Genomic DNA, 25,648 nt, shown 5'->3' with positions numbered 1-25,648 from the left:
TACAAAAGAGGACAAGGCCATATGAAATTAAAAATTAGGTTCCTAATTTGCCCAAATGAGTGACATGGGTGTGACCAAGCAGGGCCTGACAAGCTGGAATCCCTTTGGAAAGGTTCATTGTAAATACACCAGAAGAAGAGCAGTGAACACATTTCGGTTTATGAAACACAGAATCATAGAACCAAAGAGTTGGAAGGGACCCTGAGGTTCATTTAGTACAACACCCTGCAATGCAGGAATATGCAGCTGTCCCATACAGGGATCGAACCTGCAGCCTTGGCGTTATCAGCACATTCTAACCAACTGAGCTCTCCACACCCACATACGAGCATAATAGAAATCAAGAGCACATAGACAAATAAGGGTTACATGGAAAACAAAATAGAATATGAATATGCAGCTTAACTTTTAAACATTGCTCTAAACAATAAACAGCTAAAGAATAAACAGCTTAACCCTTGCTAAGTCCTACATCGGCTCACCTAAACCCCACAAGCCCTCTAGTTAAAGCTTACTACATTTCCCCAGCTGTCTTAACTACAGGGTGACTCAGTTTAAGACAAAACCTTACTACAGTCCTGCTTTAAAATTCCAAGAAGCAGGCTCCTGTGGTCTAAAACACATCTTACTAAAGAACAGTTCACAATCTTTCAGTTTGCGATTGAATCAGTTCATTTTTTTTATTTTTTAAAAAGAAAACTTCACAAGAACTTGCCATCCTTTTAAGGCATTTTTCTCCTAATATACACATTTTTTTGTGTATTCAATTCTCCCTAATGCAATGCATCCTTTTTGCTATTTTCACCAAGATGTGCCTTTTTATGCACACGTTTTCCTAACAGGCACATTTTTTTTTTTTGGCACATTGCTTGGAGAACTGTAGCGCAAAATTTAGAGAAGTGCAAATTGCAAAAAGATCATTGTGTTTTGGTTCACACATTGCTTCAAAAGTGTGACTGGCAAAACCCAGCAAGCTGTATGTAAATTATAAATGTCTGGATCTGTATTACTGAAGCCTAATCTACTATAGCAGTAAACCATTTTGGACCTTAAGCTGCCTCCATGTGGTGACTGAAACTGGGGTCAACTTCCACTGCGTGGGTGTGTCACCCAGCACTGTCTTTAGCATATGCACTGCCGGGGTGCAAATATCTGCCCAGCACCCCCAAATTTAGTTTAGCCCCCAAATTAACACCACCACACTTAAACTTCTAAGTATTGTTTAGGCACCTACTTAGAAGAAACATCAGTTGTGTCAAAGGTGCTGCTGACCGCACTGCCACATAGCAGCTCAATACAATACGTAACATAATAATTTGATGTAAGAGTTAATTTCACGTGCACGGCGCTGTTGAGAATGACAAACGCCGTCGTTGAGTCTGACAGGTGCCGCCATTGTGAATGACAAGCGCCAGCACCAGCGTGGCACGTCTTTGGTAAATGAGCCCACAAAGTCGGAAGTCCTTTAGTGAAACAGTAGGTATACATTTTGGTAATACTTAGGTACAGTGGTACTTCGGGTTACATACGCTTCAGGTTACATACGCTTCAGGTTACAGACTCCCCTAACCCAGAAATAGTACCTTGGGTTAAGAACTTTGCTTCAGGATGAGAACAGAAATCGCGCAGCAGCGGGAGGCCCCATTAGCTAAAGTGGTACCTCAGGTTAAGAACAGTTTCAGGTTAAGAACAGACCTCTGGAACAAATTAAGTACATAACCAGAGGTACCACTGTATATATGTACAGTATTTTGTTTTAATAGCTTATCAAAATTATTTATTATTTCATAACAGGAGATAGTTAAGAGCTTAGGTAGCCTCAGCAGCGGGCGCCTGGCGCCCCCCAGAATTCAGCACCTGGGTGTACTGCACCCCTTGCACCCCCGGGTAAAGACGGCCCTGGTCTCACCTCAGATCCCCAACATGCTTCTCTCTGCCACTCCATTTTATCCTCACAAACAGGTAAGTCAGGTTAAGACCTTAATAGCAGAGTGAAGATTTGAACTCTGGTCTCCCAGGTCCAAGCAAATTAGATTGACAGACTTGCATTGGTTTGCTATGTGTCATGCATTTGCTGTTCTTTTCAAATGTGTGATTCTATTTTGGATTAAAACTTGGCACAGATCACTTTGAATGTTCTGGATGCACCGAAGCTGCTTGATGGCAGGTTGCTAAAATACAGTAAACAAATCTGAATCTGATGCACTGATAAAATGCTACCAAAAAAAAAAGAGAAGCTTGATAGAAATGCTCAATCACATGAAGACTGCAATATGTACATTACCATATGTATGATATTGTGATTGCTTTGGGGCAGCATTTTATCAATGTGCATATGTGTATCAGTACTGGGGGCAGGGAAAATCTAATGGGGGAGGGGGGAATAAATTCATTAGCTTGTCTCCCACCCCTGGTTCCGCTATGCATGAACGGATTGATAAAACACTGCCCAAAAAACAGTCATGTAGCTGAAAGCTGCAGTGTATGAACAGAGCTGAATATAAAATTCAGAAATTAAAAAAAGAAAGAGAGAGTGATGGATGAGTACATATGCATCACTTCTACTTTGGAAAGAAGACCAGAAATACAAATTCCAAGGAGAAATTCAGATGGGGTGAATTTCAGAAGCATCACTCGTTTCTTTCAATGCTTAGTTCTTCCCCCAAAGCTTAACATTCAGCCACGAATGGGCACTGAACAAATTGCTAGGAGTAAGAAGCTACACGCTTCATTCTTATGTCCTGATCATGCAACTTTGTTGTTCTGGTGCTTAGAATGCCATACAATGAAGAGAATGAAACAGTTTCTGTTGGTTTCAATAGTCCTGGATGGCACTTTGGCATTTTGCTGCGAAAGTCAAAGCAGCACACACCACGTGCACACACACTCAGGTGCAAGTGCACTCTCTCTCTCTCTCTCTCTCTCTCTCTCTCTCTCTCTCACACACACACACACACACACACTGCCCCTAAGTCAAGGTGCACAGTAGCCAAGACCTGCCAAATCATTTTGGTGCCTGAGGCAGAAACTCCTACAAGCACCTCTCTCCCTCTGCAAGAATAAAAATGCAACAATAATAAATAACTCAAAATGTACTGACTTTTCAGGATACCCGAAACCAGCTGCCTGAGGTGACCATCTGACTATGCCTAATGGTACGGCTGACCCTGGATGTACTTTAATAAAGAAATAATTCTTTGCATCTTTAGCTGCTGATATTACCTCTCAGCAATACCACCACACAGACATTGCAATAGCTATCCAGCTGTGTTAATTCTCAAGCTGCAGTTTTATAATTAAGTGATAATTGTGTTGTATGCATAGCATTAACCAAGCAGAACTCAAGAATTGTATTGATCCATGCGGTTTAAGCCTGCTCCACCCAAATTTCAACTGTATTGAGATTAGAATTAAACTTTGCAAAACCTGGGAAATTACTATACTATACTATACTATACTATACTATACTATACTATACTATACTATACTATACTTCTTAGCTCAGCTTCAGTCACACCAGCATGTAGATACTAAAGAACACTTTTCAGGAAAGATTATTTTAGAAGCCCAGAGGAAAAGAAGATGGCTATATAAAATCATAAAGCAACTAGTATACTGTTGCACGTATACTGCTCTTGTTTTTCAGTTTTCATTTGCAAATTCAACAAAGAGAAAAAAATGAAAAATAAAGGATTATGAATACTGTACAGGAGCATATTTTCCAGATTTTTAGCTCTGTGGTAGTGGGTGAGGGCAAAATCATGGGACACCACCCAACCACTGGTAATTTTTTTTAAGTCTTATTGATCTCAACCATTTCATGCTTAAATCATTTGTAGTGGAATCAATGAGACATAAAAGTGCTTAATTTTGATAGACTGCACCTAGGGTAATTCTAGGGAATTGTTCTTAGGTGTGAGGAAAGAAGAAAAAGGAAATAGCATACCCAAAACGAGAGCCGGTTGGGAAGGGCCATGGCTTAGTTGAACAGCGATTGATTTTGCATACAGAAGGTTACAAGTTCCCTGGCATCTCCAGGTAGATCTGAGAGAGAACCCTGTCTGAAATTTTTGAGAGCTTTGGCTAGGGTAGGCAATAATGAGAGAGATAGTCGAGTGGTTTAATTCAGGATAAAGCAGCTTCTTATGTTCCTATGACCAGAACATAAACTGCAGAAGATGAACTTTGGAGGTGTTGACTGGGGCCAGTGGGGGTCCCCCAAAATGGAAAGTGAATTTGGCAGCGAGGAGCTGACATTTTTGAAATGGTTTTGGGCAGTAGAGGCACAATAATATTACTTTGATGGCAGCCAGCAGAGGCAGCTTTTCTCCCCCTCCCTTGTTCATCTTAAAAAATAATAGCTTGGCCACTGCCTGTGGTGGTAGCAACAGCAGCAATGAAGTCCTTTTTGATGGCAAGTGAGCAGGTAGAGTACAACTCAGGTGAGATCCAGCAACCATCTTGCTCTGCTGCTACTGCCTACCTCACATGGATGCCGCCATTTTGGCCAAGGAAGGAAGCTGCAGCAGAGCAGAAGAGTCACTGGGGAGCTGCCTCAGTCTGTCCTGCCTGTTCCCCCGAGGCTTGTCTGGGTCACAATCTGGGCAATCAGCAAAGAAAGAGGGTGCACAGTTTGGCTGCGCTTTAAGGGGAGGCGTTGGCGAGCAAAAGCAGCAGGGGCAGCAGCCCCTAATGAAATAAAACTTTTGAAACCATACCGATCGCTCCATGCTCCAATCCACTCCTTATGGCCATAAGGATTCCAAAGTCTAATTAAACGTTCCTTCATACCCATATAGGGAACCTATTAAGAAGAAAGAAAAAGTCAGCAGTGGCATCTTGTATATTGGGGGTGTTTTGTGGGGGAAAGAGACGTGTAAAAGCTTCTTCTATTGTATTTTGGGAGGCTCACTTTAGTTCCTAACTTTGTCTGCATCTAAGGAACAAAGGATGTGAACGGCCACACAGTGAAGTTGCTTAAATCCCATTGCCTTCAATAATAAGCCTTACTATGCACAAGATGGTAGGCAATGCAGCTTGTTTTTTTAATTATGTGGAAAATGCATTATTTTTGCAATACACAAAACAAAAACTGCCTAGTAAAACATGGGAGCAAAATAAAAATAAGTCCTGGAGCACTTATTAAGCACTAAATAAGTCCTGTACACTGTTGTAGCATGATTGAAACTACCTTATTCACACTTATGGAAACAGTATGTGAAATGAAACACAACTATCCTTAGAAATCTGCACTTCTCTGAATTTTGTGATGCAGTACTTCAACTAAATGTTTGTATATTGGGAGAAATGTGCATACAAAAATGTGTATATTAAGAGAATTTATTGGTGAAAACAGCAAATAATAATAATAATAATAATAATAATAATAATAATAATAATAATTTATTATTTATACCCTGCCCATCTGGCTGGGCTTCCTAATGATATGTGTATATTAGGTAAAATGTGACCAAAATAATGGTAAATTTTGTTTGTTGATGCAGAAATCCGGAGAAATGACACTAAGATTAAAGATAAACTGAGATAAACTAAAATTGACAGATTCATTCATCTTTAACTGCAAGTTACCTGCTTGTTAACATGGAGCATAAAGCTATTAATGACTACTTGCCATGATGGCTATGTTCTGCCTCAAGAGGCAATAGGCCTCTGAATGCCAGTTACTAGCACTCAAATGTGTGGCAAGTGCTGTTGCACTCTGGTGCCGCTTGCAGTCTTCCCATGGCATCTGGCTGGCCACTGTGAGAGCACACTGCTGGACCAGATGGGCCATTGGCCTGAATCAGCAGGCTCTTCTTATGTTCTAATGATGCCCTGGATGGGAGCACTACTTTAATACACGTGGAACAGGAGTCAGCGAGTTTGGTCAAGAAGAAGAAGAAGAAGAGTTTGGATTTGATATCCCGCCTTTCACTCCCCTTCAGAAGTCTCAAAGCGGCTAACATTCTCCTTTCCCTTCCTCCCCCACAACAAACACTCTGTGAGGTGAGTGGGGCTGAGAGACTTCAGAGAAGTGTGACTGGCCCAAGGTCACCTAGCAGCTGCATGTGGAGGAGCGGAGATGCGAACTCGGTTCCCCAGATTACGTGTCTACCGCTCTTAACCACTACACCACACTGGCTCTCTGTTCACTGGTCAGGTTCACAAAAGCATTTACAGTGGTACCTCTGGTTACATCCGCTTCATGTTACGTTCTTTCAGGTTTCCGCGGCGAACCGGAAGTACCAGAAAGAGTTACTTCCGGGTTTCGCCGCTCACGCATGCGCAGACACGCAAAATGACACCACACGCGTGCGCAGAAGCAGTGAATCACAACCTGTGCATGCGCAGATGCACCGCTGCGGGTTGCGCTTTTTTCATGTTGCGAACGGGCCTCTGGAACGGATCCTGTTTGCAACCAGAGATACCACTGTATTGGCTATGGGTATGAGCATTCAGCTTCCTAATCAGGTTTCTTCAGGCCACAAATAAAGCCAATTATGACCTACAGACACGAGCAGAAAATTAAGATCTTTACATAGCCCACATAGGAGGAAGGAAGCAGCATCAATATGTAGAAACTATGTTGTAGCTTCTTTTAAGACATGCTGCTTTCTGTGCTCCCAGTTGTAAATAAATTCGAAACACGAGAAGCTTCCATAAATCTTAGAAGGTTCTCACCTTGAAATGTAATCACTGAGTTCTGGGTTCTGTTCTCAGCTAGATATTAACAAGTATCTCTGCCTCTAACAGCCAACTAAATAATGTCTGTTCAGTCTTGATGTGGCTTTTCCTACTGAGACTTTACTCTTTTCCCATACATTTCATTTTCAAGTTGCCACAAAATCTTACAGCTGGTTTAAGTCACTGAACTCTCATCTATTTTTCCCCCATAAAATGATGCAGTGCCAATGTTGTCTTATAGGGGAGAAACAGGCTAAAATTTCAGACCATTCAATTATTGGGAGCAAGAATCATGAAATCAATTCTTCTTCTTTTTCCTTGGGGCCAAATCAGACATGCAGTCTGACTGCTCTCCCCACCCCGCTCCCTGGTTTTCTGATGATATTGCATGGAGAATGTTCAGGATACAAAGACAGTCTGTAGCCATTTATGCAGTCCTGTTGGCTCTTGCTGCAGGTTTGAATGGGCTGCAGGATGATTTCATGCATAGTCCAGTTCATGCAGTTCATGCAAAACTTGTGCAACCCCTGGACACAAAATAGTTCACATGGGGGGAAATGCAACCATTTGTGCAAGTCCTTAGGTAATTTTGCCTTGGATATTTTGCTGGCAAGACTCTAACCAACAGACTCTCAAATGCACAATTATCTAAGGAAGTTGAGGAAGGGGCAAGACAAGGAGACAGGGCCTCAAGGGCTAAGTGGGAAGCTTTCAAATGCTGCATTTAGCCTGGGGACTGGAGATTTCCCATCCCTGGGTTAGAGTAAGCCAAGAGCATCATGAGGTGTTTGTTTTTATATCTCTGTTGAGATAAATCATGGGCATATTATCTGAACCAGTTTGGCTCCTAGTTTATAGTTAATGGTTAATGCATTATCACCAAAGTTTATAGTTTAACCAAAGTCATTATAATTATAAGGGTTTTTACATTAAAAAGAGAATAGGCTAAATCATAACACTATGAATGCAATTATCTCTTTTATTTAACACTCTGCATGCCACTGGTGTGATTCGTGCTCCTTCCAAACAGTCTATGTTTCCAAAGTCTATGTTTGGGGTGTGGTGCATCATGTGTGGTGCATCATGGCTTCTTCATATCACCCCCCACAGTGCTTGCCAAAGCCCCCTCACCCTATCAATTCTTTTATAGAAAGGTTTTTGGCTTTTTTGAGGGTTGGGAGAGCTATGTGTTAGTTGTACATTGCCTTCTTTTTCCGTCGTGTTTTAGTAGAATTTCTGGGGTGGAGTGTCTTGCCTGTTTTGTTTGGGAAGGAATCTAAGCATTACCCAGTTTTCTCCTGTAAAATGGTGATTTTGTGGTGGCCCCAGGCCCGAAATAGTTGGAACCCCTGTTCTATGGAGCATTTACACCACCTGATTCCCAGTTCTTTCTCAGTTGGGTGTGAGCATTATGGCACCTATTAACTACATATTATTCATAAGCAATTGTAGGCAGCGTATGTGTTTGTGTGGTGATGTGAGGAGTACTAAAGTTGCAAGGGAATGTCCTATGCCATCACTTGGTCCCCTTGGGCAGCTGACAGGGCCCAAGCAAAGCCCACAGCCACTGTGCCCTTTGGACAACCAGGTCCAAGAGCTTTCAGTTTAATGGTCTTGAAGTTTTCCCCTGTAGGGCATTAAAGGTAAAGGGACCACTGACCGTTAGGTCCAGTTGCGGACAACTCTGGGGTTGTGGCACGCATCTCGCTTTATTGGCCGAGGGAGCCGGCATACAGCTTCCAGGTCATGTGGTCATGTGGTCAGCATGACCAAGCCACTTCTGGTGAACCAGAGCAGTGCACAGAACTGTCGTTTACCTTCCCACCGGAGCGGTTCCTATTTATCTACTTGCACTTTGAGGTGCTTTCGAACTGCTAGGTTGACAGGAGCAGGGGCCGAGCAACGGGAGCTCACCCCGTCGCAGAGATTGACTCAGCCACCACACCCTCCCCCCAGTTACCACCACTCCCTCCCCCCAGTTAAGTCCACAGGTGTAGGAAGGGGCCTGGCACAGATCATTTAGTCGAGGGCCCTGCAAAGAGAGGTATCTGTATAGTAATGCAGATGCTTAACGACGCACAAAGGTTTCTTGTTCAAAATAATGATCTCCAGTTTAGCTCTGCATAGGTATTCCATCACACAGCCCTTCTCTCTTTTGCAGAATGTTGTAGTTCCCGGAAGAACTACACACCATGTTAGTGAGCATTCTTACTACTGCAGAAGGAAGGCAAGCCAGAGGATTAGTCAAGGTCATTGTCCGCTTTGGCCATTTCTTTTGTCCTTGTTGATATGAGCATCGTAAGTGATGATTCTGGGGGATGAGCCTTGCACTCACCTTGAAGGCAGACCCACTTACTGCAGTAAATCCTTTGCTTTCTTTTGCCATTGCTGGATTATTACTTTCTGCCAAATTGATCTCCTTCCCCAGAAGATGATATTAAAATTTGGGGCAAGGGAAGGGTGTACGCTCGGGAAAGATAAACCTCGCAGGTGAAGAAAATGACTTCTTCATCCAGCTGTGAACTCTTGACCCTGCACTTTAGCATATTCTGAGCAATGTCTCTTTCACAGGGCACTTTCCCACAGCAAGTGTTTTGTGGACTTGAGGTTGCTCATGCCTTTAAGTTTTGTACAAAACGCCACATTACACTTTCCGTATTAAAACGCCCGTATTTCCTTCCTTATTTAACCTGGATTTTCTATTTCCTTTTTAAAAATTATGTGTTTTTTAAACATATTGGATTATCTGCAGAAATGGTAAACTGTGTTTAATGCTATCGGGTGGTGCTCTTGCATCAATACTTTATACCTCAGTATTAAATTAACTCCATGGATTCAGCCCTCAGAAGTGTCCGTTCATTTAATTTGTTTCGGCCTCTTAAAACTTGCCTGAGGCCTTTTTCTGGTAAGTGGGTTATCTTCTGCCACATCACTGGCTGAACCAATGAGTGTTAATTATGGGCTCAGTGTTTCATCATTCTTGATAGTTCCCTTAAAAACGACTAACTGGCTGTGTCACCTTGCTAACTTTATCATTTCTTTACTTCTACATAAAGCCACCGGGTTTCAGACATTTCAGGAAGGCAGGAATGAAATTATGTGATCTCAGTGACGCATGGAGGTCTAGATTAGATCAACGGAATGTTACCTTCTGGTCCTAAAAGCAATGAATTATGAACATGGGGATGGAGAACAGCGGGCCAGCTGCCAATTAGGAGAGAGGGCTGTGGGAAGAAGACAATTAAGAAGGACAGAAATAAATGTTTCCTCTCTCACCTCTGCAGTCTCCACAACAGTGTAGGCATGACCTTGAACAATTCCATTCTTCTCGTTTACGTTATTTTTCTGAATGGAGAAAGGACAGCAATAAACCTCTCTAAAAGCATTAGCAAACATATTTTCATTTGATCCAATGGATGTGGTTTGTTTGATGAGGGGAGAACCAGGGCCAGGGCCAGCCAAATACATTTTGCTACCTGATGGCAAAGGACACAATGGTGCCCCTCACTCATTCCCATGTACAAAAGTTGACTGGGGTGACGGTGGACTTTTCTTTTATTGCTTTCAACGCTATGTCCTCCTCTGCACTTGAGGGCACCAGGCTAGTTTAGTGGGGTACAAGGCAGGCTGTGTGGTACATATAGCTCTGTCCTCCAATCAAAGGAAGCATTCAGGGGATGCTCAGGAGGAACAGTAATGTTCCAAACCACAGCCCTCCCAGCATCTGCCACCTGAAGCATTTGCCTCACTCTGCCAAATGGTAGGACCGCCCCGATGGAATCTCCTTTAACGGAAGGAGCTCAGTCACAACTGTTTTAGAGATGGTGCTGCTACACAACAGCCTGCACAACTTGTGACTGACATATACTCAGCTAAATGCAGACCAATGGTCTTTTGTTGCCAGATGCTTGACAGCCTCCTGGCTTTGTTGTCAAAGGCAGCAAAAAACAAGAGGTTTACTGAGCTCTTGTTTTGCAGGGTCCAAGCATGGGCAGGGGTTAATGGGTACACTTTACTGGGGCCAAAGGGGTCCTGCAGATCCAGGGGGGAAATGTGGCTGGATTGTAGCTCACACTTGAGGATGCCTATTTCTCTGTATCTCTGTATCTTAATGGTGTGTCTAGATCCCAAACAACTCAGGCCCCAATTACCTGAAAGAACGCCTGCTTCCCTACAGACCCCCTTGGGTGCTCAGATCGGCAGAAAGGGATCCTCTTGCTTGTTCAACCTCCCTCAGAAGCTGGTGGGCTGGGGTGGCCCAGGAAAGGGCATTCTCTGTGGCACTCCTAGGTTGTGGAACTCCTCTCCCAGAGTGGTACGCTGGGCACTTTCATTATATAGCTTTCGGCAAATGCTGAAGACACACCTCTTTTGACACTTGAGAGATGTTTATTTTTAGGACCTACCTTATTTCTTCAATTTAAAGTTGTTCTAAGCTGCTTTTAGTATTGTGTTTTAATTGCTGTAACTTGCCCTGGGACCCTGGGGGTAAAGCGTGGGTAATAAATTGTAATAATAATAAGAGCACCATGTCTTGTAAGAACTGTTGCAACCCATGACACTGAGCATTTAAACAGAGAAGGCCAGTGAGTCTGTGTCCCTGGCCCTCCTCCAGAACCATAGAAATGGGGGGGTGAAAATTGAGTGGCACACACTACCTGGCTGCCAGGTTTACTTAGCATGGCTGTATGTCACTTTGCTTGAGGGGAAAGCATTACATGTAAACCAACAAAGCACAGGGGTTCTGCTTGCAATTTTGAGGGGAACAGGTGAACAAGACCGATTCTTGTTGCATCTTCTTATATTCCAGTTCCTAGAAAAAAACAAAACTTCTAGCTTACCACTGGAGGAGTGACGCATCCCATGAGGCAACCTGACTTGGCAGCAGCCTTCACTACCTCATACAGATAAGAGGAAGGGCGAGGAAGGTCCAAAGAGATCTGGACCCCGCCTGTGAAGTCCACTAAAGCCTCAGAAATGTAGCCCATGTGCAACTTCTGATAGGAACCGTGCAATCTGGAAGAAGAGAGAAGACTTTGAGGTTAGGCCAGTACCAGGTTTAAGAAGGCCCTCTGAAAGGTGTCCTCTAAGACCAACATGCCCCCCCCTTTTAAGCCTGACAATGTTTTTTTTTAATATTGGGTGCACAGTGAGGTGAGGAAATGGTCAAGACTGGTCAGAATGCCCATGTATTGGGGCCCAGAGGCATTCTGATGGGGAAAAGAAGGTGAGCGGTTGCATACATTTCTCCGATGACAATAGGGACGTCCCATTCCATAATGATAATTTTACTATTTATACTCCACACATCATACTGGGTTGCCCCAGCCACTCTGGGCAGCTTCCAACATAATATTATAAAATTATTATAAAAACATAATAAAACATTAAAGATTAAAAAAGATTGTCTATACAGGATTGCCTTCAGATACTCCATACCCTCCAACATTTCCTCAATGAAAATAGGGATGACCTAAAGAAAAGCAGGACATTCTGGGATCAAATCAGAAACTGGAACGGCTTCTCTAAATTAGGGACGTCCCTGGAAGATAAGGACACTTGGAGGATCTGATGTTGCAGTCTCAGGTTCACTGCACTAGTTCTTTGTTTTTTTAAGTTTTTAAATGAAAAGAAAATTGGCAGTACTACAACCCCCCCCCCCCCCCGGGACCCATTCTTTTCAGTCATGCTGGGTGCTGGTGCCAGGCCTGGGCAGCTGGGAAGGAAAGAAGGTTATTTCATTTTATTTATTTGTAAGGTCATAAAAGAAAGATTAGGTTTGATGGATAGAGAAGAGGAGGCAAGGAGAAGACACATTTTTTACAGGGACATTTCACAGTATGTGATTTAAAGGCACAAAGGCATGAGGGAAGGGAGTATACAGCGATGGCTCCCCCCCCCCAAAAAAAAACACAACATTTTTTTGTAGCATGTGAATGAGTACATCAGCAAGGTTAGTGAGTGGGGCTGTTTGAAACCTGCTAGAAAAAATATTCCCCATCAGGAAATGAGATGTAATCTAAAAATTGCAAATGGGAAAAGGACAATTTTGACATTTTCAATTTTTTTATAGGAAAACAGGAATGACAGATAACTGTTTTGTGACGAAGATTTCTGGTTCAAAGCAATATTTATCCTTAAATTGCCAATTTAATGCAGGCATATTAGAAAACCTGGTTGGCAAAGGGAATATGAAGCTGCCAAAGGGAGCAGGTTGCCTGCAGCTGGTGGAAAGGAAGAAGGGGTAGAATGGGAGAGGGATTCCCTCACACAGCACCACATCCCACAGCTGCAGAAACACTTCAGCTCCCAGATCACCATGGCTGGGTCAGTTTGCATTCCTTAGTACATAAAGCATTGATCTGATGTGTAGAGATCTTTCCTACTGTACTAAATTCAAGAGGGTTCTGGAAGCTTCTGTGTGTGAAAGAAACAAGCAGAAGGTTCATGATGTTTGGGTTATACCTTCAGAGAAGCTGAGTACAGCTGGCTTGAACTGGTTCTCTTATCTCTTCCTCTCAAGGTCATGCTGACTATCAGAATAAGGCCAGAAGGAGCCTGGGTTTCACTTTCACTTTTTATCTCTCTTCCTTCTGGTGTGGTGTTCTGTACATAGTAAGAGTTACAGATAGGTAGCCGTGTTGGTCTGCCATAGTCAAAACAAAATAAAAAAATTCCTTCCAGTAGCACCTTAAAGACCAACTAAGTTAGTTCTTGGTATGAGCTTTCGTGTGCATGCACACTTCTTCAGATACACTGAAACAGAAGTCACTAGACCCTTCTATATAGTGAGAAGGTGGGGAGGGGTATTACTCAGAAGGGTGGTGGGATTGGGTGATTGGCAGATTGGTACATAGTAAGCTTAGTGTTAAGTTTAGACTTATTATAAGTTATTGTAAATTTAAGTTAAGTCTGCTGCAACAGGATTTCTTATGGACAGTGCCAATCCTGAATGTATTGGGTTTGTGACCATTCTGCTCATTTGCCTTCAGTCGCAGTAAAGCTCTGCTGTATGAAATATAATCACCTCTGGTCTGTTTTTTGGGAATCCTGCAACGTGTTTAAGTTTTTACTCTGCTAACTACACATCTGAGTTCTGCTCTGGATCAATATTGAGTAGAATTCCATGACAGACTGTATATCTGTGGCCACACCAGAACATATAGTACATTCTCAATGGGATCATGGGTATGTGAGCATTTAAGAATGGCTCAAACTATGCTGTACAGAGGCAATATTGGCCCTATGAGCTGGCTCCCATGGAAATATTGAATTTGGAACCAGTGTTTGAATTTGACATTTGCTTTTACATTATCAGAGTTCTAGTCTTGATTTTGGCCTAGCAAAAACACTCAGGGTGCAAAGCAGGACCATAGAATTGTAGAGTTGGAAGGGGAACCAAGGGTCATCTAGTCCAACCCCCTGTAGTGCAGTAAACCAATGAGGGGTGTGGCCTGGGGAAAGTCCTGAGGGCCAAACAGAGAGAGACCTGGAGGGCTGCATTTGGCCTCCAGGAGTGAGGTTCCCTATTCCTGCATTGGACTATGTGTAAATCAGGATAGGAACTGACACATCAGTCCATTACTGGTCCCTGTCAATTTCCTATTTGTTCATTTATAAATCCCTTCCATTCTCATTCCATATTACTTTGTGATTATAGCATTTAAACATGCCTGAAAATCCATATTTAAATGGTATTGAAACAGTTTAAGATGAAATCCATTAGAAATTGTACTGTTTCTTTTTTGAGCCAAGAACTGCTTCTTTTTTGAGCCAAGTGGAATTCAAAGGGAAATTATATTCTAATCTGTGATTTTGTCTAGATTTGCGAATTTGGTTGGTTCTCTTATTAAAAATGCAAACTAAACAAAATGATCCTTTCTTTGTGAATTAGGATACTAGTTGGCCTGATCTATACCTCCCAGACAAATGTACAAATCAGAACATAGATATCCTTCAGATCTCACACTTAATTGAATTTTGCGATGCTTTAGCATCAAAATGCATATTTTGAGCTAAAATATGCATAAGAGAATATACATTTACAGATGTGTATTTTATGAGAAAGTATGTTAAAACATGCATTTAAATTTTTAAAAAGCAGATAAATGTAGAAACTGGGGCGGGGCAGATTTATGAATGGACACATAGAAAAGTGACACAGATAATCTGTGATAACTATAAAAAACTGATCTCTTTATTTCTAACTGTTATAAAATAACGATTCTGAAAAATGGGTACCTGATCCTATGGTTATATAACACTATTTCATGAAGCATGAAGAAAGTTAAAGAAAGCATCATAAAAATGGTCCTAAGATACACTGTGTTTGGGGATACTTTCGTGTTTTGTTCTGCAGTTTAATCTTGAAGTCATCCCTAGGCAGGCTTTGTACAGTGCTGAAATTTTGCATACAAACTCCCCATTGCATGCCACATTCTGAAGCAACCACCCTGGTGGCATATTTGCAATCTTCTAACTTCGAAAACAATTTGCCACTTTTGCAAGGAGATCTGATAGAGATGAGAAAGCATACAACGTTTGGAATTAAGCACGGCAGATATATGTACAACATGAGCACTAATCTCAGATTCCTTTTCGCTGTTGTTGTTGTTTAGGTCATTGAGCGTTCATCAGATAGTAACAAGACTGGCTACCAGAAGGCATCTTTCAAGCCTTGTTGCCTTATCTTGGGCTTTTGATTGCAAACGCAAAAAAAGAACAAACGAACAAAAGAAAGAAAAAGGAAAGGAAAGGAAAAAGACAAATCGGAAGCGACTGTAGATAACAGGAGTACATGGCATTAAAACTCACACTAAGCACACTATCTGAGTAACACAGAGACTCAGAAAATGAAATCCATGGCTAATTGTATTTTAAAATAATGTTCTCAACCTAGACTGACAAGAGAGGAATTTACAGTATACACAGGGGAAAACCTTGTTGCTGAAAATCTCATAAACAGCATCTCTTGCCATCTTAATGAAATAGCGATCTGGAATGAAAACGCTGCTCAGCAAAGTGGTACCTGAGTCAACTCTTTCTAAAGAACACTTCGGTCTCTCAAAATCAGCACTTTAAGACCAGCTCATTACCTGACCTTTTGTGCTGCTGCCACACTCCCTGCTTTGTTGTTTTGCAGGGATGGGCTAATTGGAGTTGTAGTCCAAAACCTCTGGAGAGCACCAGAGTTGGCAAAGATAGGAGATGGAGAAGGAATACAGGCATAGATTTCAAGAAAGGGATTAGATGTTTATATAACCAGAAGAAAGGTTTTTCATCCCCATTCCAGTAACTAAGGCTATAGTCCTACGCTCACATAACCTGAGATTAAACCCCATTGAACTCAATATACATGTAAACCACTAGACTACACCAACAACATGTGGAGTTAACATTTGACTACACCTTCTGCCACTGCAGATATACTTTGCGAGTGTTTGTTACTTATACGAACCACAGAATAGTTGTCTGTGATCCTCCTCAAGCATGGCACATTGGGACAGGTTCCTTTTACCTAAAGCATCCATCGCTGGGAGGTCACAATCATTAAACAGAGCATGAAAGAGAGAAAGGTTCTATAATGAGTATTTACTTGGCATAGGCTTTTTCAAGCAGTGGCGGCCAGAATTCATTTCTGCTCCGGGGATGAACGGATAAGTATTCTCCATTGAGAAAAGGCAGTCGGTCATCTATCACCACATCCAGCCAGTCTCCAAGGTACCAGAACTTGGGGAATGAAACAAAAACAAAAATAGAAGAAGGTTAAGCTTCTTTTATTAAGATGAATTCCTTCTAGGCCAGGTGTGGAGAACCTTTGGTCCCTCAGATGTTGCTGGACTACAACTCTCATCATCCCTGGCCATTCACTATGCTTGCTGAGGCTGATGGGAGTTGTATTTCAGCAGCACCTGGAGGGCCAATGGTTCCCCATACGTTTAATGTTTGATTTTGTTTGTTTGATTTGTATATTTGTTGGAAGCCTCCCAGAGTGGCTGGGGCAGCCCGTCAGGTGGGCAGGGTATAATAAATAAATTTATTATTTAATTTTATTATCCTAGAAAAAAGTGCTGTACAGTTAAGCTACCCTTATAGCATGCGTGGGGTGTCCACAGCTAGCACTTTCCCAGCACAGGAAAGCTTTCTGACTGAGAACTCTACATGCCAGTCCAATAAGTACACAGTAAACTGTTCTACTAGACCATTGGTTCTTCCCACTCAATATTGTCTACCTCAGAGGTAGTCAACCTGGTATTCTCCTGATCCTGTGGACTAGCACCTCCATCACCCCTGGTTTTATGTATTGAGTGGTCTGTGTTTGCCTGAGCTTGAGTCTGGAGTACAGATTCTGAGCCCCTGTGTTCTGATTCGATACATGATATCCAATCACAGAACATTTCAGGATTTCGGCCTCTGCCATTGGCCCTTAAACTCTGAGTCATGATTCGCAGCTTGGAAGTTTAGACAGCCAATCACATTGGAAGTGGGAGTGGCCCAGGCCTTCAGAAATGTATATAAGCAGTTGTTTTGACCCTGCTGTCCAGTTCTCTTAGTTCAGTAAAGGTTCTTGCTGTTATCACTGTGTCTTACCTTGTGGGAACCCACCTACACTTCACCTACCATTGGCTATGGTGGCTCGGGAGTTGTAATCCACAATTGGAGGCCACATTGTTGGCTATTTCTGGTCTATGGATGGGAAACATTTGGTACTCAAGATGTTATTGAACTCTAGCACCCATCAAACACAGTCAGCATGGCCAACATCTGGAGAGTCTCCATCCCTTGGCAATGACTCTTCACAGTCTCAGACAGGGCTCTTTCTCAGCCCTACCTGAAGATTGCAGGACTTGAACATGGGACATTTGCTATGCAAAGCATCCGTTCTGCCACTGAATTGCAACCTTCCTCCATGGGGCCCTTTATGCCCCATGTGCCATTTGCCTCAAATGGTGTGTTATAGCTGCCTGTTTGAAGCCAGTTCAGCCTCCACACGAACCACAACCAGCTCAGAAAGTCTGTTTCTCAGCCTCCTATGGACAGAGAAGCAGTTGACAAATTGTGATGTTATTTTCAATACTGGATGCTTGTTTGAGCTTGTGAAACTTTGAAAGTGCCATACCATTTTCATTCTTTAAACTGGGGTTTTTTCCACCTGTCAATAAGCTCTTCTAATTGCCATTAAAATTATTATTTTTGTGGAGCGTTTCATTGATTTGTAAGAAGCAATGAAAATTAAAAGGAAAAATGAGCTTAAGGGGACTGTCCCTCTGCCAACTAGGTGGCAGGAGGCAAGGTATTTGAAATTGCCAGATTTCTTTACTCAAATAGATTCAAAATTATGACATCTGTCTGGAAGAATAAAACACTAATAGAAAGAAAACAAAATGGAAGTATCCCCCTTTTTACTGGTTCTGCAAAACCATGCTTCCTTAGAGACAGAAAGGAGTAAGGTTGCCCCATCTGCTCTGCTGCAAGACCTCTTCCATCAGGTTCCACCTTCCCTCAACTGTCTCATAACAGGCGTAATTCCTACAGGCTGCGGGAGAAAGGGGAAGCAGCCTCTCTTAGTCTAAGCCACCTCGTATGTCAGGCTTCGTGGAAATCGGCTTCCTTCCCCGTGTCGTGTCAGTAAATAAGCAGATCAAATGAAAGTCTTACCAGTTAGTTTCTTTAATAAACACAGTGAGAGACAAAAGAAAGCGGCTCCCTAGAAATGGTGGTGCTCCCAATTAAGGCTCACACACCCTTCCATCCCTATTAATCTACGTCACTCCTATGTCTTGTAATCTGAGTTTGTGCCCTCTACGCTTTCTGTTCTAACGATTTCTGAGCTCTTTGGGGGTGGGGGAAGGGGAATGCTGTCCAGAGACTGTTAACTCTCTCTCTTCCAGTGTTTCTTCTGCTAGCTGTTCCCTACCCAGTATTTCCTAGCTTCTGCCTTCTGAACTATGCCCCTCTACAAACCACTGTCCTCCTGCTCCTGGGAAGATTCAAGGTCATGGGGAGGGAGCGGCTCCTACCATTCATCTTCAGTGCACTCCTCCTCAGCACAGTCCCTGACATCATGGGGATGTTGTGCATCTGAACTCACGGGTATAATTTACTTAGCTGTAATGTTCCAATAATACACAAGTTCTCAGAGAAGGCTGGAGACAAACTATTTTCACACAATAAGGTCAATTGTCACCCAGTTCTCTGTTGATCCTCCACTGCAATTAACTACTGATTACATATAATTTGCTTTCTGATTTCCTTTGCGTTTTTGAAATTATTGGGGGGGGGGGGGTTAAACAATATTCCTGTTCATTTTTTTAATAAGAAAAAAGAGAACAAAAGCCCATCAAATATTGATATCTACTGTAAAATAAGATTGCTGTAGTAAGCTATCCTCTATCTGTTGGAAAGGAGTCTGCTGGCCACTTAAGCAGCTGGATAGTACAGGTGCTCTTCTAGCAAATTCATGTGAATGAATTTGCTGAAGTGTTTCAAGAAAGAAAGCAAAGATAGAGTTCGCTGGGGACAAACCAAAAGATCCATTTTTGCAATCATTAGCAGGTTAATGTAGTGTGTCATGCCTTTGCTAACAGCATGGGACAAAATCTCCATAGTTGCAGTATCAAGATATAAATTGATGTGTCTGTGATAAATTTAGTTACAGATAGGTAGCCGTGTTGGTCTGCCATAGTCAAAACAAGATAAAAAAATTCCTTCCAGTAGCACCTTAAAGACCAACTAAGTTAGTTCTTGGTATGAGCTTTCGTGTGCATGCACATGTGTATCTGAAGAAGTGTGCATGCACACGAAAGCTCATACCAAGAACTAACTTAGTTGGTCTTTAAGGTGCTACTGGAAGGAATTTTTTTATCTTGTTTTGGGATAAATTTGTCACAGTTGTGGCTATAACTTCCAAGGAAAGGAACAAGGGTGAACAGAACATGGCCATGTTTCAACATGAAAGGGAAATGAGGAATACTGGGGCAATCCTGTCAGATGCTTCATTCCTTCTTTGCTTAACACCATGTTCCTAAGCAGAGATCATCTGAATAAAATGCAGTTTTGTGAATATTTGCCACAACATCCAAGCCATCCTAAAATCATGGTTCTAGTACCGGGCTGTTTCCGAAGTACAAAGAAAAACGGGATTGTAAGCTTCCCAGGGTAGATCATTGGAGTTGCTTTGGTTTTGAATCCACATCTGTGATTAATGTTGATGCTGAGTAATAATTTTCACTCCTTATAGTCAGTGTTTTGTAGCATTATCTTCTTTTCCCTTCCTCTGCTCCCTGTTAAAATGTAATTTTGGAGAAAGTGGCCATAGCTCAGTGGTAGTATGTGTAGGTAGTACATGAACACAAACGGTCCCGGGTTCAGTGTCCAGTTTCTCCAGGTAGATCTGGATAGGTAAAGGACCCCTGGATGGTTAGGTCCAGTCAAACGCAACTATAGGGTTGCGACACTCATCTCGCTTTCAGGTCGAGGGAGCAGGTGTTTGTCTGCAGACAGCTTTCCGGGTGATGTGGCCAGCATGACTAAACCACCTCTGGCACAATGGAACACCATGATGGAAGCCAGAGCACATAGAAATGTCGTTTATCTGCTTGCACTGGTGTGCTTTCAAACTGCTAGGTTGGCAGGAGCTGGAACAGAGCAACAGGAGCTCACTCCACCACAGGAATTTGAAGCACTGACCTTCTGATTGGCAAGCCCAAAAAGCTCAGTGGTTTAGACTACAGCGCCACCTGTGTCCCAGAGATCTGGATAAGACCCATCTGAAACCATGGAGAGCTTCTAGACAATGTGAAAAACATCAAGCTAGATAGTTCAAAGATTGGACTCAGCAGAAGGAAGCTCACTGAGTCCCTTTGAATCCCTGGGGTTCTGGGGCCAGCAAGGGTTACAATCTAATGGAGATTCTATTGTTGAACCAGCCAGGCAAGCTACTGGGTGAGTTAAGGGCAATAGTTGCCACCTAAGTATGGTCTTTAGTATAACAAAGGAAGTTGCTCCATGCCAGAGGTCAAATGGGCAGGCTTCCTCCCTCACTGGGTGGGTAGTGAGAAATACAATAGCCAGTGTGTGTGTGAGAGAGAGCTAGGCTAGAAGCTGCAGGCAGGAACTGAGAGAGAGCTATGCTTGATTTCCGTTTGAATTCAAGGCTGTGACTATGGGAGAAGCAAGAACTTTTGGGGGCATTTATGCTGTGAGCATAAATGGTGACAGCAGCCACGAAATTAAAAGATGCCTGCATCTTGGGAGAAAAGCAATGACAAACCTAGACAGCATCTTAAAAAGTAGAGACATCACCTTGCCAACAAAGGTCCCTATAGTTAAAGCTATGGTTTTCCCAGTAGTGATGTATGGAAGTGAGAGCTGGACCATAAAGAAGGCTGATCGCTGAAGAATTGATGCTTTTGAATTATGGTGCTGGAGGAGACTCTTGAGAGTCCCATGGACTGCAAGAAGATCAAACCTATCCTAAGGAAATCAGCCCTGAGTGCTCACTGGAAGGACAGATCGTGAAGCTGAGGCTCCAGTACTTTGGCCACCTCATGAGAAGAGAAGACTCCCTGGAAAAGACCCTGATGTTGGGAAAGATGGAGGGCACAAGGAGAAGGGGATGACAGAGGATGAGATGGTTGGATAGTGTTCTCGAAGCTACTGGCATGAGTTTGACCAAACTGCAGGAGGCAGTGGAAGACAGGAGTGCCTGGCGTGCTCTGGTCCATGGGGTCACAAAGAGTCGGACACAACTAAATGACTAAGCAGCAACATGCTGTGAGTCCCTCCATCTTAGGCTGAGTTTGTATATATGTGTAAACAAACCATATATCATGAAGGCACCACAGTCTTGGTTGTGTTCCTCATTCAAAGCAAGCCGGATTCTGGGTACATGCCTGGAACTCCTGGAATCTCACACCATTGGTGATTGGGGTGGCTTGCAAGAATATAGTTATGGTTGGTGCCACTGGCCAAGGGCCCTGATTTAAGGGGTGCCCACTGCCTGACATACTGCCTAGGGTATCTGATTTAAATGTAGAGTGGGAAACCCTATTGAATAGTAAGAATTCTATTCTTGCCTGTATGCTCTTTTGATTTAATATGCTCAAGAATCATCTACCAAAAATGAGTGGTTGAAGTTTGACACAAAAGGCAGCATTTGATGTCTCTCCAACCTTCTATACCTCCCAAATTATTTTTTAGCTTGAAACGGTGATCAAGGTAGCCAAGTTTAAATTTTGCATAACAAGAGCGAGAAAGGTTTTGGATGCAACTTGCATTTATCTGAACCATCAAAGCGAAAGCACAGCTTCAAGCCAGGAAAAACAATCCAATTTGTTTTACCTTTAATCATTCTTGCTGATTGGCAGAGAACAAATGCATGGAGACACTTGGAGTACCATCTTTCCAGGCTCTTTGATGCTGGAGGGCTTTTTCCCCCCCTTTCGTCAGTCAAAAGCTCATGCCAAACAGCTAGTAGCACGAGGCTGCTGGCCTATTGACTATGAAGGTTTAAGGTTGAAACTGCAATGCACCTTTGTTCAAACACCGCAGAAAGCAGTGGGGCTAAAGTGCAAACAAGAAGGTGTCTTTCAAGAGATTGCAGCCATTTTATCTGGATACTGGAAGATTTCCAAGGATCAAGAGTAAAGTTCACAATAAAGCAGAAATCCCCCTTTTATTTGGTGATTAATTCAAGCTCTCCTGTTTCACACAAAGGAAAGGAAAACCATGCTGTGAAGCTGTTAGGATCCCTTGAGCTACACAATTTTGTTTAATTTGTTAATTGCAAAACTTGTCACTACCATTCTTTGTTGTTTTTTCAAAAGCACGCCATGTGATCTAATAAAAAGGGTGAACCAATAAAATTGCTACAATTCCACAAAACCCCAGAGGAAGAGGGGTTGAGAATTTGATAGGCTAGGCTTCTTTCAGCTCCTGGCCGGGCATAATGAACTACAAGCAAGAACAATGAAAGCAAGCTAAGCAATGGCTTTGCCCCTAAGGCAGGGCTGGGGGAATTCTTTGGTCCAGTGTGGGCCAGATCTCTCTCCCTCCCTATCCCCAGGTGAGAAGGGCTAGCACAGCAGGGGCGTTTTGTTGACTTTGCTGCCATGTCTCCCCCACGTTGAGTTCCCTGCACCTTACCTCTTTCCCTCTCAGTAACTTGCATCTACACTTAGGGTTGGGAAGCCAGGTGAGCAATGCGACCCCGTCTGCACCTCACCGCCACCCGCCGAAGATACGCATGAAAATACATCAGGTGCTCTATGACTAATCTCTGTGGATGGGGATGTTAAATCAGTGCTTTCCAATTTCTCAAAGTCCTTTGAAGTAATATAGAAATGGCTGGCACTATGACTGAAATAGAAAATAGGCTTTTTTATCTCTTTGTGGGAGGAAATGGTGCATTCTTTACCAAGTTGCATAAAAACTAATTATCAAGCTGTGCTGCGCTAGCAGCAACTTTGAAGAGATAATTTAAGAACATTATGGACAAAGATGTTTGATTGAGGGGTAGGAGTGTTTGGGTTGGTCTTTGTTTGGTTTAGCTTGATCTTCTTGTCAGAAGAAAAGTAGATGCAGGTGTACTGAGTTCCTGATAAGAGGGTAGTGGGAAATATTTTCAAATACCATAATAAATTCTGCTTCTTAATAAGAAGACTGGAATGCTCTTAAATAATGCGTACAAGCTTTTCATGAAGTAATTCCAGAGTCTATTTTAAACCTTTATTGGAGAGAGTAATTCAAAGTCGTGTTGTGCTGAAACCTCTGGTTTCTCAAAAGTTTTTATTTCCTCCCAAGAGAGGCTACTTACTATATGTTGGAAGCTGCCCAGAGTGGCTGGGGCAACCCAGTCAGATGGGCAGGGTACAAACAAAAAAGTTGTTGTGGTTCTGCCTCATTCACAGGGTGTTTTAGAATTTAATAATTATTTTGGTGAGTTCAAGATGGAATGCACCTTATCATTGTGAGGTAGTCAAAGATGGTGCATGTGTGTGCCTTTTCATTTACATTAAACCAGGTGTGAGGAACTTTGGCCCGCCAAAGGATGCTGAATTACAATTCACACCATCCCTGGCTATTGGTCATGCTGACTGTGGCTGATGGGAGCTGTAGTTCAGTAACATCTGGAGGGCTAAAGGTTCCCACACCTGCATCAAACATTTCTCAACTGCTCTGCAGCCTCCCTGGCTGCTCAGTCTTCCTGATCTGAAAAGACCACCATTACATCATGATGTCTTGGCTTTACCTAGCACAGGGTGCCAGATACCAACTGCCTGAGAGTGCTGCACTCACTGATCTTGTTTTTGAAGGAACTCCTTTTGCACCTAAAAGAACACCTTTCCACACTGATTGTAATAAAAGTAACAAGATTTCACATTAAAGAAATGCAGGAATAACAAATAGCTGTCAGGCACAAGGCAGGCAGACTCTGTTTTCCTGTGCTTACTGGTAAGCCCACCAGGAGAGGTCTTGTTGCATGAAAGAAAGGGGCATTCACTAAAATGCTCAGCCATCTTGAAAGTGGGGAAGGTTCAGTTAAAATTCTGCAGCAAGCCTATCAGAACTTCATTGTTGTTGCTCTTTCTCTGATAATTTTCTACTGCAACTTTTTCCTCATTAATTGATGGAGAGTGGGAGTGGTAAAAAAACAAACATTTTTTCAGTATATGGCAAAGCCATATTTTAAGGCAAAATGTAGCAAGCATGAAATAAAACACTACTTTTAACCACGAGCAGCTCTAGGTTCTGGAGTTTCATCTGAAAACATAATACAAAATGACACAACAGCAACATACTCTTTTACATACCCGAAAATGAAAAATCCCTGCATAATTGTGTTGGAATCCTTGGTCTCTTGGAATCACGTTTTCCAGGAACCTTGGTTGTAAGGTCAAAGAACCAAGAGCTGCTAGAACCCAACAATCACCTTGGAAAACATAAGACGGAGGTTGTAATTAATTCCACAATCAATCTACTACACCCTCTCCTAGCAGGCATTGATTTTTCCAAAGTTCATAATTACTTGGTTTAGAACATAAATTGTACAACTTGAAATGGTTGTCTATATTTGTTAACTGAGAAACATTTCCCTCAAATGTTATTCACAGGAGTTCTATTCAGGTCTAGTTAGGCCCAGAAGGTATCCTAATTTAGCCCATGAGGCTGTTTTCCCCAAGCCATGTCCTCCTGCCCTATGCCTGTTGTCATAGATGAAGTCCACCATGGGGCAAGTAAGGACACTGTTCCTTGCCAAAAAGAAGGGTTTGATCAACCAATTGGCAGTGCCTAAAAACTCCTGTGTCTAGCGGCATAGCTCCAGCACCTGGAGTAGCAGGGGTGGAGCGATCCGCGCACGGGGGCAGCATGGTGATCTGCCCAGGGGCACGCCACACCAACCTGCCTGGTGGACGCAAGCCCCATACTGCCATTTTGGGCAGCGCAGGGCCCTGAGTCACCACGTCACTCCCAGGAGAGAAGCGTGGCTCATGAGCACTGTAGGCCAGGCCCCACGGTAAGTGCCGCCTCCTGTGGTGTGCCATTTGGTCACCCCCTCAAGGATGCCACCCGGTGCAACCGCGCACCCCCACCCCCTTCCTACGCCCCTGCCTGTGTCTTTCCCTGCGTGGCTTGATTTCAAACCACCCAGGTTTGCAGCCTGCATGTTTAAATAGGATTTAAAACTGATTAAACATATAGTGAAGGGAAAAGAAGCACATCCCCATCTCTTCCTATGCACAAAAGGGCGAGATATCACTCTCCCATACATGTAAAATAAGGGAACCAGCACAGACAGGCTGCAGATCACCACCTGATGATTCACAGGTTTATTTTTCATTCCCTTCTGGACAATCTTTTTTAATCACTAGCTCCCTCGCTGACATTTCCGCCTGAGCATCTCAGCAATGTGTCAAACTGAACTCTCTGCCTTCTTATCCAGACCTTCCCTCTCTGCCACACT

At 42.9% G+C, this 25,648-nt stretch overlaps 1 protein-coding gene across 5 annotated transcripts in view; it reads right to left on the bottom strand.

The window, feature by feature from the left end:
- The window catches only part of CAPN13 (calpain 13), an 81,509-nt gene that overhangs the window by 37,461 nt on the left and 18,400 nt on the right, over window positions 1-25,648 (bottom strand). For all 5 annotated transcript variants that reach the window (XR_013836865.1, XR_013836866.1, XR_013836867.1 and 2 more), the window contains 5 exons: window positions 24,498-24,616; window positions 16,280-16,413; window positions 11,526-11,700; window positions 9,961-10,029; window positions 4,719-4,804 (listed from right to left, as the gene is read on the bottom strand). Coding sequence is in view for 2 of the 5 variants with exons in the window: in XM_079969238.1 (XP_079825364.1) it covers window positions 4,719-4,804; window positions 9,961-10,029; window positions 11,526-11,700; window positions 16,280-16,413; window positions 24,498-24,616 (583 nt within the window). In the remaining 3 variants the exon portion in view is untranslated. The remainder of the gene's footprint in view (window positions 1-4,718; window positions 4,805-9,960; window positions 10,030-11,525; window positions 11,701-16,279; window positions 16,414-24,497; window positions 24,617-25,648) is intronic.

The sequence above is a fragment of the Podarcis cretensis genome (assembly GCF_951804945.1).
Source record: "Podarcis cretensis genome assembly, chromosome: 3".
Taxonomy (NCBI): Eukaryota; Metazoa; Chordata; class Lepidosauria; order Squamata; family Lacertidae; genus Podarcis; species Podarcis cretensis.
Note: the sequence above shows the minus strand (reverse complement) of the source record. Positions and strands in the feature narration are given on the sequence as shown.